This window comes from Stomoxys calcitrans, chromosome 5 (genome assembly GCF_963082655.1).
Source record: "Stomoxys calcitrans chromosome 5, idStoCalc2.1, whole genome shotgun sequence".
In the NCBI taxonomy this organism is placed as follows: domain Eukaryota; kingdom Metazoa; phylum Arthropoda; class Insecta; order Diptera; family Muscidae; genus Stomoxys; species Stomoxys calcitrans.
The window spans coordinates 134198967-134214349 of NC_081556.1; the positions used below are offsets into that span (position 1 = coordinate 134198967).

The 15383-nt window shown below is 41.7% G+C and overlaps 1 protein-coding gene across 1 annotated transcript in view; it reads right to left on the reverse strand.

Moving 5' to 3' along the window:
* Positions 1-15383, reverse strand: part of LOC106084876 (uncharacterized) — a 124678-nt gene that overhangs the window by 41781 nt on the left and 67514 nt on the right. The window contains exons 4-7 of the mRNA XM_059369477.1: positions 14929-15240; positions 6407-7294; positions 299-359; positions 36-229 (exon numbers count right to left, since the gene is read on the reverse strand). Coding sequence (XP_059225460.1) covers positions 36-229; positions 299-359; positions 6407-7294; positions 14929-15240 — 1455 coding nt within the window. The remainder of the gene's footprint in view (positions 1-35; positions 230-298; positions 360-6406; positions 7295-14928; positions 15241-15383) is intronic.

The following is a 15383-nucleotide window of genomic DNA, read 5'->3' on the forward strand; positions in this document are numbered from 1 at the left end:
AGGGAGTTTTCATTCAATAGCTTTTACAAACTTACATTCATTAGCACCATCTGATGACATGGCCTTGCTTTTGTTTCTTGATCTGGCAAATACCCTTGATATACTACCCCAAGTACCACCTCGCCCATTGCGGGCTCCCAGTGTGGTGCCCGATGACTTGGGTGGAAATTTACGAGCCACTGCTCCTGGTCCTTCGGAGTCCACGGGTGATCCCAATTGCTCCACAGATCTGTGAGGATAAACAATTAAAGGAAATATAATGACTGACATGTGCAATATTTGCAAGAGTTTGTCTTACCTTGAATACGCCGCAGAGTTGAGTGGAGATAATGTAGGACTCCTTTCTTTGGGGGTACCATCTGTAGGAAATAAAAACACAATCAAGAGAAAGAGAGAAAATGATTTTTAGCCATGTCAATTCGTCTATGGGCCCGTGTGTCTGTCTGTCCATCTTTCTGTCCGTCCTACTCTGCGTCCTACTGTTTGTCGGACCGCCTCAAATAGTGAGTTGTATAAGAGCCATCGGCAAACATGTCGAATATTGTCTACATCGGACCATATCTGGACATAGCTGACTTATTACCGATCTTCCGATTACATGTCTGCGGTCCATATGAGGCTTATTTATTATACGATTTTGCTCAAAATTAAAACCGCGAGTTCTATTGGAACCCTCGACATTAATGACGAGTATGGTCCAGACTGACCCATATTTGGTTATAGCGCCATATGGACGAATCTCCCGATTTAGTGTCTTGAGCAAGTAAAAGGCGCATTTATTACACGATTCCGCTGAAATACGAAAGAGTGAGTTGCACTAGTCTCCCCGTTATTTAATCCGAATATGATGTACATCGAACCATTTTAAAATATAGCTGTCATATATACCGATGCCAATTGGTGGGTCTTGAGCACATTGCAGCCGCCGCTAATATTTCCTGATTCCGAAGAAATTTAGAAAAATCTGTTGCGGTAGTGTCCCTGATGTCCGAACCGAATATGGTATATATTGAACCACGAATATAGCCCTATCGGACCATATTTAAATATAGCTCCACATACGTGAAGACATACATTTAGGGTTTTGAGCCCACAACTGCCGCATTTAATACCCGATTTGGCTGGATCACGGAACAATGAAATGCAGTAGCTTCTCTGATGTTCAAACCGAATATGGCTCAATACGAACTATTTTTAGATATATCTGCTGTATAGACCTACCTCCCGTTTTAGGGTCTTAATACCATAACAGCAGCCTTTCTTATCCGATTTCGAGAAATTTTGGAACAATATGGTCCCCGACTTGGGAACGGTTCATATCGGACTATATTTAAAAATGGTTCCACTAGGATTCCTGACATTCTTCTACTAAGTCCAGGAGTTCGACAATTGGCATATATGCAAGATTGAAAACCGGATCGCTTGCGCTTTCTTTTTCAAAAGTCATCTCTTAAGCTAAGGTTTTTCAATGATTATATGCTCTATTACCTCATCATTATATCCTCGAATTCAATTCCTCGTTAGCACCACCATACCACCCACCTTAACATAAGCTTCGAAGTTGCAAGTTTTCATCCTGGGATTTTCATAGTCTTAAACACCCCACTCTCGTCCGGCAATCTCTAGTATATCCGTTCGTCCTATCGGAACATGTTTAAATATTGCTTTGATGCAAGTGTAGAGCTATCCTTAAGGTCTTCAGCCAATAATAGCCGAATTTACTACCCGATTTCGCTAAAATTTGGACAGTAGGATTTTTGATGACCAAATTTGCAGTAGGGTTTTTGATGACCGAACCGAATATGACCTATATCAGAAAATTTTTAAATATAGCTGTTAGAAAAACCTCTCTCCTTATTTAGGGTCTTGTGCCCATTAAATTCACAATTATCACCCAATTTCGCTGAAATTTGGAACGACGCGTTGCAGTAGGGTCCCTCGTGTACAAACCGAATGTAGTCTATATTAGACTATTTTAAGATATAGCAGTTATATAGATTATCTACTGGTTTTTGGGTCTTGCGCTCATAACATCCTCATTTTGTACTCGACTTCGCTAAAAATAGAACTAATGCTTTGCAGTAGGGTCCCTGTTCAATATAGCTGCCACTAAGACCTATCTCCTTATTTGAGTTCATAACTGATCCATATTGGACCATATTTAGATATGACTGCAAAGTAGTTTTTCCTCCCGGCTTAGGGTATTGAGCCGTTAACAGCTGCATTTATTATCCGATTTTCACTTTTGGAACAATGAAATGTGTTACACCCCTCGACATCCGTCCATCTGATCACATGATCAATGGATTTGGAAGTAATGTGGTTAATATGTACACACGGGGGTTGTGTCCAAAGTGTGGTCCAGCCTGACTTAAAGGATTTTATTTTATTAGTTTCTTTTAATTTTTTATCATTATTTTTACATTTTTAATGCTCTGTTCTGTTACTATCTGCCTAAATTTGAATTCTTACTTCTATTCTTTCTTCAGCCTATTGCAATTTTATCTCGTTAAGCATTCACCCAAAAAACAAAATATCTAAAATATTGCACTCCTTCGCAAAGTTATTTACGTCTGTCCATCCGTCCCTCTGTACCTGCATACCTGTGTCCGTCCGCCCCTTTGGCCATCCGTCCCTCTTTCCGTCCGTCCCTCTGTCCGTCCGTTCATCTGTCCGTCCGTCCCTCTGTCCGTCCGTCTCTGTGTCCGTCCGTCCCTCAGTCCGTCCGTCCTTCTGTCCGTCTGTCCCTCTGTCCATCCGTCCCTCTGTCCGTCCGTCCCTCTGTCCGTCCGTCCCTCTGTCCGTCCGTCCCTCTGTCCGTCCGTCCCTCTGTCCGTCCGTCCCTCTGTCCGTCCGTCCCTCTCTCCGTCCATCCCTCTGTCCGTCCGTCCCTCTGTCCGTTCGTCCCTCTGTCCGTCCGTCCCTCTGTCCGTCCGTCCCTCTGTCCGTCCGTCCCTCTGTCCGTCCGTCCCTCTGTCCGTCCGTCGCTCTGTCCGTCCGTTCCTTTATCTGTCCGGTCCTTTGTTCATCCTTCCCTCTGTCCGTCCTTCCCTCTGTCCGTCCTTCCCTCTGTTCGTCCGTCCCTCTGTCCGTCCGTCAGTCCCTCTGTTCGTCCGTCAGTCCCTCTGTGCGTCCATCCCTCAGTCCGTCCGTCTGTCCTTCTGCGCGTGCGTCCCTTAGTCTGTTCGTTCCTTTATCTGTCCGGCACTTGGCCCATCCTTCCCTCTGTCCATCCTTCCCTCTGTCCGTCCGTCCATCGGCCCATCCTTCCCTCTGTCCGCCCATCCCTCTGTCCGTCTTTCACTCTGTTCGTCCTTCCGTTTGTCCGTCAGTCCCTCTGTCCGTCCGTCCCTTTATCTGCCTGTCCCTCAGTACGTCCATCAGTCCCTCTGTCCGTCCGTCCCTTTATCTGCCTGTCCCTCAGTACGTCCATCCCTCTGTCCGTCCTTCCCTCAGTCCGTCCATCCCTCAGTCCGTCCGTCCCTCTGTCCGTCAGTCTCTTTAGAAATCACGATAGCGGTCGAACGCTTTCGAAATTTTGCACAAATACTTTTATTTATGTTGGTCGTGCAGGATTGCAAATGGGCCATATTGGCCCAGATTTGGATATAGCTGCCATATAAAGCAGACCCTTCACCCAACTTCTTAAGGTGTTAAAAGCCTAAATTAATGTCCGATTTGGATGAAATTTTCTTATTACTTCCTTCATTCGAGCTATGTATGGTGTAAATCGGTCTATAAGCTGATATAGGTCCCATATAAACTTAGATCCCGGTTTGACTTCTTGAACCCCTATATGCAGTAACTGTTATCTGCTTTGGCTGAGATTTTGTCTAAAGTGTTTCGTTACGACTTCCAAAAATTTTGCCTTGTTTTGTCTAAATCGGTCTATAACCTGATATAGCTCCCACATAAGCCGAGCTCCCGGATTGACTTCATGAGCCCCTAGAAGCCGTAACTATTCGATTTGGCTGAAATTTCGCACGAAGTATTTCGTTACGACTTCCAATTATCGTGCCATGTCTTGTCTGAATCGTTCTATAAGCTAATATAGCTGCCATATGAATCGATCTCACTATTTGACTTCTTGAGCCCTCACGAGTGACACGACAACTCCCTTCTAGGTGTGTTCCAAATCGGTCTATAACCTGATACAAAAATGGGAACAATTTTGCCCATGAACGCCACTGGAACCAAGGAACAGGGAAAAGTTCTCACATATCAATGAGTGCAGTCCGATTCAAGTTTAAGCCCAATGATAAGTGTCCTCCTATTTAAAGCCGAGTCCAAACGGAGAACAGTAGTGGGATATCTCCTTGGAGGGAAGTTTTTACATTGCATAGTAACTCACAAATGTTGCCAGCATTAGGAGGGGAAAACCAACTCTGAAAAATTTTTCAGACGGTCCTGCCAGAATTCGAATCCAGGCATTCAGTGTCATATGCGGATATGCTAACTTCTGTGCTATGTTAGCCTTCTCCGGTCTCTAAAACCTTAAAATTTTCCCAGGCATGGCAAATATTTGGTACTTAAAGTACAACTATGCCCTTTCACGAAGTTATTTTTGGGTAAATTTTTAGCAGAATCTATGGTTGTGGGTTTCCAGGATTCGGCCCGGCAGAAATAGGCACACTTTTATTTGTTGTCCTTCCTTTATTTTACTTTGCACCACATGTGTGGAACAGGGTATTATAACTTTGTGTATTTGTTTGCACCACTAAAAAGAGACAAGCTAGACCTGTTGTTAACTATACTAATCGGCTTAGGAATTTATTTCTGATTCGATCTGACCGTCTGCCCGTCTCTCTGTCCATGTGCTCTTGCAGTCAAGGTACAGGTTGCGTTTTTTGCTTGATTACCATCATTGCACATGCTAATTTTTGGCCCAGGGATGAATGCTATTTTGGAAAAACTTTGTCCTGATAAAGTTATGGCTACCACATAATTATTTTTTTCCGATATGCACTATTATGACTGCAGTAGACATAATTTTGGTCTTATTTCGTGCCATTATCTAATCGAGATCGGTTCAGTTTTAGATTTAGCTCTCATACATATCTTTCATCCCATCCCATTATGGGGCCATATCGGCCCCAAAATTTGCTGAAGCGTATGCTCAAGCCCGAATGACAACGAGTGATATGAGATGTTCGCAAGGAGGGGGCTGTGAGCATTCCATAACTATGTGGCCTAATCTTGACTTGATGAGGTCTAGCGCTTTGCTGTCATTGGCTAGAACAGACGTCTCAGTCATTGTGTCCGTCACGACAGGTCACTGTCTAATCGGAAAACATGCTGACAGACTGAAGATTGTCAGCAACGACTTTTGCAGAAGCTGTAAGGACTTCGAAGAAGAAGAGACTTATGTGTGTTTGTCCCACACTAGCAGTCAGAAGGAGTTCCACTTTAGGTTCTCATTTTTTTGAGAAACTGTCTGATTTAGCGGATGTGAACATTCACATGTTATTGGGAATTTTGAAGCGATCTGGATGGTTCAACGGTATGAACTAGAAGGCATCTCCCTTCTTCTGTTCCTGTGGTATCACAATGGACTAAAAAAGTCTAAGTGAGTCATATATAAGCACCCACAAATATCTTCCATTCGATATGCGCTTTTATGGCTATGGTAGCCACAATTTTTTTGCTATCTTTAGAAAATTTTATATGCTCTCGCACTTGCTTAGGGGTGCTATAGGACATTATGAAGTCGATACCGCCCGACTTTGACCTTTCCTTCTGTTTCTATAAGTCCTTTAAGAGTTCTGTCTTAAAGTCCTACAATTGCCATTTTACCCTTCTTTTATTCCAACCTTCATATCCTTCCAATGCTCTCGGTGATGTAGGGCATTATGAAGTCCATACCGCCGGACTTTGGCCTTTCCCTCTATTCCTATGCCTTTATTCCAACAAAATTTCAACTTACCATCTTCCCATCCTTCCAGCGCTACAAAGTTTATTACGATCTTAAGTCAACATAGGGGCTTGTATTCATGAGTTTTACCTCCGTCTTTACATCCGTCAGACCATTAATCCTTCAGACTATTAATGCATCTGTAATTAAGTTCCCTTATGTTTGGTTTTTGTACCCGTTTATAGGCCCTTCTGTCTTTCTAATACTGCCTCAATCTTACCTACCATACGTCCTTTTGATCCCAAAATCTTCTTAAGTGCTTCTGTCTGCTTTAAAGTCTTCCTATATTTTACCACATCTCACCGGTCGTACTTCTTTGCTGTCTATCTATCTAAAATTGTGCCACTTCATCCTTCCATCCGTCGTTGCGTTTGCTTTTCGCAACGATTTTTTCGTTTCTCGCCCTTCTTTCTTTCTTAGTCTGTCCATTTTTACGTCTCTTTTTCTTCCTCTTTCACCTCCTATACTTCTTCTTATCCAATTGGCCACACTTACATTGATACATATTCTGACTAGACACCAGCGATATACTATCCGGATCGACTGTGATACAGGGTCCATTATCCGATACACCATCACTGAAATTCATATCACCACCGGTACTCTCACGATCACTGTTATTGCGCAACGCCGAATCATTGGAGCATGAGTTGCGATCACCCGCCGTATTGCCGGAACTATTACTAAATGCCGAGAGAGAATTTGAATTGCCACGCCCACTGTCATCATTACGATATGTGGCTGCATTTGAGGCACCGCTATTCAGCTGAGTATTCAGCAGACCCGATGCCGCCGAGGGTGGTGTTAGCGGAGCAAAAGAGAGCAGACTCTCCTGATCCGACATACAACCGGACATTTGTCGTTGCAATTGCTCTTGGAGATTTTTCAATTGCATATCACGTGCACTTAACTGTTGCGCCAGCGACAAAGATCTTTCCGCCTCATCTCTGGCCTGTTTAAGGAGCTGCCAACGCTCACGTTCACGATCACCCGACATTTTGGCATTGTTCGACTCGGACTCACGCACTCGTTCTTGATAGTTGCGTATGAAGTCTCTCAGCTCTTGTTCCTTTTCCTGCAATGAGGCACACAATTGTTTCACCTGCCCGACCAGTTCATTTTTATCACTGCGCAGTTTCTTTCGCTCAATGCGTAGATTCATCAGTTGATTTTTGGCCGAACGCAGTTCCTGCTCCAGACGATCGATACGCTGCTGAGTATTCGAACTACTGCCATCGGTTGATTGTCCATCGCCACAGCTGTTGGAGTCGGAGAGATCAATGCCACCGACAGCTCCTTCGGGTGAACTTTCGAGTAGTTTTCGCAAGCGATGCAGCTCGGCGTTGAGTCGTTCATTTTCTTCGCGCAGTTTGGTGGGGGAATCTGAAAATAGCAGAGAGCAAAGGGTGATAATGCAAATGAGTTTCATTTAGGGAAATGTTTTTTAGATGCCGAATTAACAAAGCCCAAACGAGAGATAATGATAAGAGTTTAACAATTTGTGCGCTAAAAATATTGGTAGGGTTACCATGGTGCATAATTCAGCATGTAGCATTAGCTAGTCATACTGGAGATATTTGTGGGAAGTAAGGCCATGCTAAAATTTAGTTTAAAAATCATGCAAGGGTTCAAAACAACACATCACAAGGTGTGTCGACAAAATTTCTCCAAATTTCTACAAAATCCTTTAAAAACCAAAATAATTCATTGGCTGTTTAGATCCGTTGAATTTTGAATTTTCCGTCAAATTTTGCCGATGGTGTTCTGTAATGACTTCCGACAACTGTGGCAAGTAGGGTTCAAATTGGTTTATAACCTGAAAGCCTTTGCATGCCGCCATATTTGTCCGATTTGGCTCTAATTTCTCGGATGATTTTCTGTTATGACTTCCAACAACTTTGCCAAGTACGGTCCAAATCGGTTTATATCCTGATATAGATCCCATATAAATCGGTCGTCCGATTAGGCTTCTTAAGACTTTACAAGCCGAAATTTTTGTTCGATTTGACTGAAATTCTGCATGCGATATTCTGTTACGACTTCCAACAACTCTGCTCAACACGTCCAAAATCAGTCTTTAATCTGATATAGTTCCCATGTAAACCGCTCTCTCGATCATCCTTGTACGGTTCCTAGAACCTTTAATTGTTGCTGGTTTGACAGAACTTTGGTATGTACAATAAAATGATGCCCTTTAACTAAATTTTTTTTTTGTATTAATTTTTAGCAGAATCCAAGGTTGTGGGTTCCCAAAATTCGGCCCGTTCCAACTTTGCACGCTTTTACTTGTTTAAGTTGGTTTTTAATGAATTTTCATTGAAATTTTGGACTTTCGAAAACATCTAACTGTTATTATTTGAGTCCTGCGTGGGTGTGGTTGAGGACGTGATGCACTTACTGACTCAGTGCCCGTACTATTCGGACATCAGGGTCTTAGGTGCTATGGATATATCCTATGCAGAGGGAGTGTGGGATTTCAGCAGGGCCTTGTTGGACTCTGGGACGCCCTTTGCGAGGCCGGTGTTTGATAAGAGGAGGATGTTAGGTGGGCGGTGATAGGCCTCTGGCGAGGTCGTCCGATGATTTGGCTCTTGATGTTTGTCCGCTTTCTGTGTGCTCGTCCGTTTTTGTCCGTAGTGGGAAGTGCATGTTCTTGTCCGTTCGTTTTGTCCGTCATGTCCGTATAGGGAATTGTCTGCTTTTGTCCGTATAGGGTTCTAGTCCGTGTTTACGTCTGTGTTTGGGTATTTTGTCCGTTTTTACGTCCGTATTGGTTTTAGTCCATTTTTGTTAGCGACCATGTTTTGATCTTGGTGGTGGTGGGGGTTTTGAGGGGGTTTGCTAAAATGGCTTTGGCCGTTTTCCTTTCCGGTGACCAGTCTGGAACCGCTTGGGGTTCAACTGGTAGTAGCTTCGGCTACCACGGCTATCTGGTACCACGGGAGTCGGGGGCCCTTGGGATTTCGATTCCAGCCCGACTATGGTGAGGCCCCAGTGGGGAGTAACGTGGAGGCAGTGGTTTGGACCCAAATCGAGGGTAGAGCGCAAGCTCCATGTGGAGTTGCATTGCAACCGGGTGCCGTGACCCAAAGATCGGAAGGAGTTTTAGATAGTGCTCCGCCCCTAACCAAGGGGGAGAACACGTCCAGACAACGTGAACTCGAATTGGTACCCATGCATAGCTTAGGCTATGTGTGGGGGCGTTGTTGGACGCATTATATTCACCCGGGGTTAAAAGCCCTGCAGGATTACGCCAATGCGGCAGGTGGCTGCATTAAACACCATTAGGACTTCTCATTATTTGAGTTTCATTGAAATTTGTTCGTAAGTCGAGTTACAGAAAAAGTCTATTTATTGCTCGCCCCACATGCCAGGTAAACATTTGTATTTAGAGCCCTTTTATTGTATTTTTTCTTCCAGCATATATTACACAGAAACACATTTTACCAATTTGCCTTTGTGTCTTTGATGTTCAATCGTGCTTGTTTTTATGTATTTTGCTTACTGGTGTGTGTGTCCATTCGACGAAGTGTACCTTAATTCAAATTCAATTTGCCCTTGGGTGCGTATAATTCATAATGACTTTCACAGATGTAGTGAAAACAATCATACGCCCCAAGGGGTCTGTATTAAAGCTTATTACTGAAATCACCATTATGTGTTAAAAAAAAAACAACAGCAAAATCCCACAAACATATTCTCCTTGCTTTTGACAAAAAAAAGAACAATTTTTTTTCGCTGTAGAAATATTTAATTAAAACTTTTTTAAACTACGGTCATAAAAGCAACGGACAATACAGTACATGAGGGCGTTCAAAAAAGTATGCAAGCCATACACACACACAAACACACACGCACACACAACAGAGAAACAACAACAAAAAGCGAACCAAAAATTGAAAAGTATTTTTACATATACATTAAGGCAAAACATAGCATTCCAATTAAGCAATAACAATTTTAAGCAGCACAGCACAGCATAGCAAGGCAAAGAAGTAGAGTATTTAATGTAAGTAAGCTGCTTAATATTAACCTAAAAGCAACAATAGCAACAACGACTTGGCAACAGCACAACAACTACCATGGCAACAACGTAAAGTAATTAACAATTAAAGGATAATAAAAAAGAAAAGTTTAACTAGCACCAAAAAGGACAAGAGCTAGAAATGATGAGAGGCAGACAGAAAGACAGATGGATGCTGCAATATTTAACATCAACATCAACACTGACACCAGCAACAAGTTGCAAGTTGCCAGTTTAAAGTTGGTGTTTATATTGATGCTACTCTTCAACGGCGTCCTTCTTCATCGTCTGCTTCTTCTTTCTCGTTGTTGACCAGTTTATACAACTAATTAGTAAGCAATTATTTGCGAACCGAAGACATAAAATCTCCATGAAATAATAGCACTAACTATGGAAACTAACTAAGGGGAAAATTTTGTAGAACTTTTTCGTCTCCCTCTCACCCGCACTACCACAGCAAATAAATTTTCTTATTGGCTGGGAAAAACTTGATAGATTGCTAAAGTTTGTTTCCAATCATGAAATAAATGGCAACTGGCAATTGTGATTACATGGCTGCAAGTGGTGTGAAAGCAAAGCAAAGCAAAGCGAAGCGAGTGAATGATGTTAAGGCTAGTCCAATGATACTCATTTGAGAAGATTTCTTTCAATGGGGAGTTGGAGTAAAGTTTATGAAAGTCTTAATGGTGAAATAAGATGTTAGGATTTGAGATTTTTTAAATTATATATATTATGGATCACAAGACAGTCATCGTTCTTAAATAAGCAAGCTTGCCAGCATACAGTGAGATGAGAAATGAAACAAAGAAGATAAGAGCGCCTTAAGTTTAGCCGGACCGAATCTTATATATCTTCCATATCCAAATAAGAAGGCCATAAGTTTAGCCGGGCCGTATCTTATATATCCTCCAACATGGATCATATGGTTCAAGTTCTTTGAATGATATTTTCAAATATAAGGGAGCTATAGCAAGTCATAAACCACTATCGACCGTACTTTACATGGCTTATTAGGAGTCACAAAAGATACCACTTTCAAAATCTTAGCCAAATCAGCTTGAAATTGCACCCCCTGGAGGCTCAATAAGTTAATTTGGCAATATGTTTATAAGGGAGCTATTACATCAAGTTATGGACCGACTAAGATCAATAGTTAGCGTGGATCATAGAAGTCAAAACAGAACTTTACGTTCAAAATTTCAGCCAAATCGGATAATCGGCTAGAGAAATCAAATCGAACAACTAAAAGCGTGCTAAGTTCGGCCGGGCCGTATCTTATATACCCTCCACCATTGATCGCATTTGTCGAGTTCTATGAGCGGTATCTCTTTTTAGACAAACATAGAATATTGAATAAGAACTGTTTTGCTATTGGAGCTATATCAAGTTATAGTCCGATTCATACCATAAATGAATGCTGAACATCGTAGAAGTCATTGTGTAATATTTCAGTTCATTCGGATAAGAATTGCGCCTTCTAGAGGCTCAAGAAGTCAAGACCCAAGATCGGTTTATATGGCAGCTATATCAAAACATGGACCGATGTAAACCATACTTGGCGTAGTTAGTGGAAGTGATACCAAAACACTACGTGCAAAATTTCAACATAATCGAACGAGAATTGCGCTCTCTAGAGGCTCAAGAAGTCAAGACCCAAGATAGGTTTATATGGCAGCTATATTAAAACATGGACCGATTTGGCCAATTTACAATACCAACCGACCAACACTAATAAAAAGTATTTGTGCAAAATTTCAAGCGGCTAGCTTTATTCGTTTCAAATTTAGCGTGCCTTCGACAGACAGACGGATGGACGGACGGACATGGCTAGATCAACTTAAAATCACATGACGATCAAGAATAGATATGCTTTATGGGGTCTTAGACGTATATTTCGAGGTGTTAAAAACAGAATGGCGAAATTAGTATACCCCCATCCTATGCTGGAGGGTATAAAAATCAGTTTATAAGGGGGCTATATCCAATTCAGAACCGTTTATTTGAATAATTTTTTTTTAAATGCAGATCAGGCGTGGTTTTTATATGTAAGCTATATGAGGTTACAGACCGATGTGGACCAGACTAGATAGATAGATTTCTGAAAACTTGTTTTGAAACTAGGTTTTAGAGATTGGAGAAAGAGCGCTGAAGATCGAGGGGCTTGAAAACTCGTTCTAAGTTTGCCTAGTAGAATTAATGTTCTGTTTTGGCTACGTATGTAGGTTAGGTTAGCTTAGGTTAGGTGGATCTAAGTTCGCCTAGAAGAATTAATATTCTCTTTTGGCTACCTATGTAGGTTAGGTTAGCTTAGGTTAGGTGGAAAAACAGGTTCGACTATTAACCCGCCCGGCTATTAACCCGCCACCTAAGCGTGAAATCGGCTTGTTGTACACTCTAAATGTTTAAAAAAATAACCTATAAAATGAACGAATAAGTTAGGAATCCAGTGCTACTTACAAAATCCTCAATTGTTTTTCATGACACGTCCCTAAGTTGATTCATGTCCGGTATTGTGTCCTTACTTAAGTGCCGGTATCTGTTAGCAGCGAAAGCCGGGTAGTGGCATAGGAAATGCTCCAACGTCTCATCATCTTCCCCGCATGCCCTACACATGCTATTACTATCGGCACTGATTTCGCATAAGCTCATAGTCCTAAATGTCTGGTTATGATACTGAAAGCTGTACTAACCTCATTTTTACTACCTTTCATTAATAGCCTTGCGTTCTCACTAACTGGATCTCTCCATAGAATTTTTGTCATCCCACCGACCGTTTTGTTGTTCCACAGGGTTACATTCGAATTCTTCGCCCACGCCCTTAACTCGGATTATGTCGACGCGAAAGGTTTCGGGTTAAACAAGTTTATTGACGGCAGTTCTCTGACCTTCACTGCCAAATCGCTATGGCCCGGCATCTACACGATGCGCATTGTGCCATCCTCTTAAAAGGCATTAATATCCTTCTTACATTTCAACACTGTTCGTGATCTAACCATTCTGGTTGTTATTGTCCGTAAACACCTTACGGGAAACAATCCCATGGCAGCCGGTTGTATGTACCGGAAAAAAAATAGTTAAGAATCATAAGTTATGACAACTGAAACTTTTCATTCCCAGTAGGATATGTCCTGTGCCAGGTAACTAATTCTCCAGCTTAGGACCGGTATAGTTGGGGCAATTGACTACACTTTCCCGTTGGGGAGTTTCATATACGACATCCTCGTGTTAACACCACACCACCTCACGCATTCCTTGATCACCCCGATCTCCGAATGCAGGACCGTATTATGTTCAGGTTAGATTGCTTGACCAGGTCTCAGACCCTGGGTTCTCAATGTACACCCCCAGGCCCACTCTATCCTCTAGTTTCCGTCCGTGCATCCGTGTAACATGATCTGCCGATAAAGGGTCTGAAGACCATAACAGCTTTATGTATTACCCGATTTCCCGGTAAGGGGTCTGAAGCCCATAAAAGCTTTATGTATTTCCCAATTTCCCGGATCTCCGAATGCAGGACCGTATTATGTTCAGGCAGTCTAAAACAGATCTCAGAGCCTGGGTTCTTAATGTAGACATCCAGGCCCACTCTATCCTCTAGTTTGCGTCCGTGCATCCGTGTAACATGATCTGGCGATAAAGGGTCTGAAGATCATAACAGCTTTATTTATTACCCGATTACCTGATAAGGGGTCTGAAGCCCATAAAAGCTTTATGTATCACCCGATTTTGTTGAAATTTGAAACAGTGGGTTATTTTAAGCCTCAGTCTATATCAATATTTAGCTGCCATATAGACCAATCTCCCGATAAAGGGTTTGAAGACCATAAAATCTTTATTTTTTATCCGATTTTGCTGAAATTTGGAACAGTGCGTAGTTTTCAACCTCCTAACATCCGACCCATATATGGTACAGATCGTACTATGTTTAAATATAGCTGTCATATGGACCAATCTCCCGATAAAGGATTTGAAGACCATAAAATCTTTATTTTTTTATCCGATTTTGATGAAATTTGAAACTGTGAGTTTTTTAAGCCTCCCGACATCCGCCCCAAAATTTGGTTCAGATAGGTCTATATTTAAATATTGCTGCCACTTTCTTTATTACCCGATTTCGCTGAAATTTGAAACAGTGAGTATTTTTAGGCCTCCCATCATAGGACACAAATACGGTTCTGATATAGCTGCCATCTAGACCGATCTGCCGATAAGGGGACTGAAGCCCATAAAAGCTTTATTTATTGCCCGATTTCGCTAAAATTTGAAACAGTGACTTGTTCTGAGCCTCCCCGTATCCGAATGTCCGTGCCGAATTCGGGTGATTAAGTTATGCAATTTTCACCGGATTGTGACGACATGGGGTTTACATATATACTCGAGATGAGGGGTATTCAAAGTTCGGCACGGCCGAACCTAATAGGGTTGCCCAAAAAGTAATTGCGGATTTTTCATAAAGTCAGCGTTGACAATTTTTTTCACAGCTTGTGACTCTGTAATTGCATTCTTTCTTCTGTCAGTTATCGGCTGTTACTTTTAGCTTGCTTTGGAAACAAGGTGTAAAAAAGGTATATTTGATTAAAGTTAATTCTAAGTTTTATTAAAAATGCATTTACTTTCTTTTAAAAAATCCGCAATTACTTTTTGGGCAACCCAATATTTATTCTTGTTTATAGCTTGCCTATAAACCGATCTCATGATTATACTTCTAGCCTCTGGAGGGCGCAATTCTTATCAGATTTGGCTGAAATTTTCCACAGTGACTTATCCTATGACCTTCAACACACATGCTATTTAAAGTATATAAATGTTTCTTGTCATTGCCAATTTTCTTCACTACAACTACGATATGAAAATGATTGATTGTGCTGTTTTTTTTTTGGAGTGTGTGTTAAATAAATTTCTTAAAATAATAATTGCCTTTACTTGTCATTTGGTATTCTTGTGCCATTCTTTTTTGTGCTTTTTACTGCTGCCGGTCTTCATAAGCTCTTACCTGAGTGACGCTGCAAACATTTTGTGTCATTATTTCGATTGTCATCGCAATTGTTAAGTTTGTTAATATTCGTCACCGATGAGGATGCTGAAACAACTGAGGATACCAATGATGCTGCTCCCGTTGCTGTAGCTGGGGATGTGGTCGAAGCTGCCTTTTGCATGGGCAATTTCGAGGTATCCAAAGACTTATTGGCAGAAGCACGTGCCTCCATAGTAGGATGTTGCTGTTGTTGTTGCTGTAGCTGCTGCTGATGGGTATGTCCGGCGTTGATTGACGTTGGACAAATATTGTTGGCATTTCTTTTATCAACTGTTTAAAAATCAATTTGGATGGGTTTGTTTGTTCAGTTCAGTGTGGTAGTGGTTGTAGCGCACACTTTCTCAGTTATTGAATAAAAATTTCATTTTCAATTTTCATTTATGACTATTTGTATATGTTGGTGGTGTATGGTG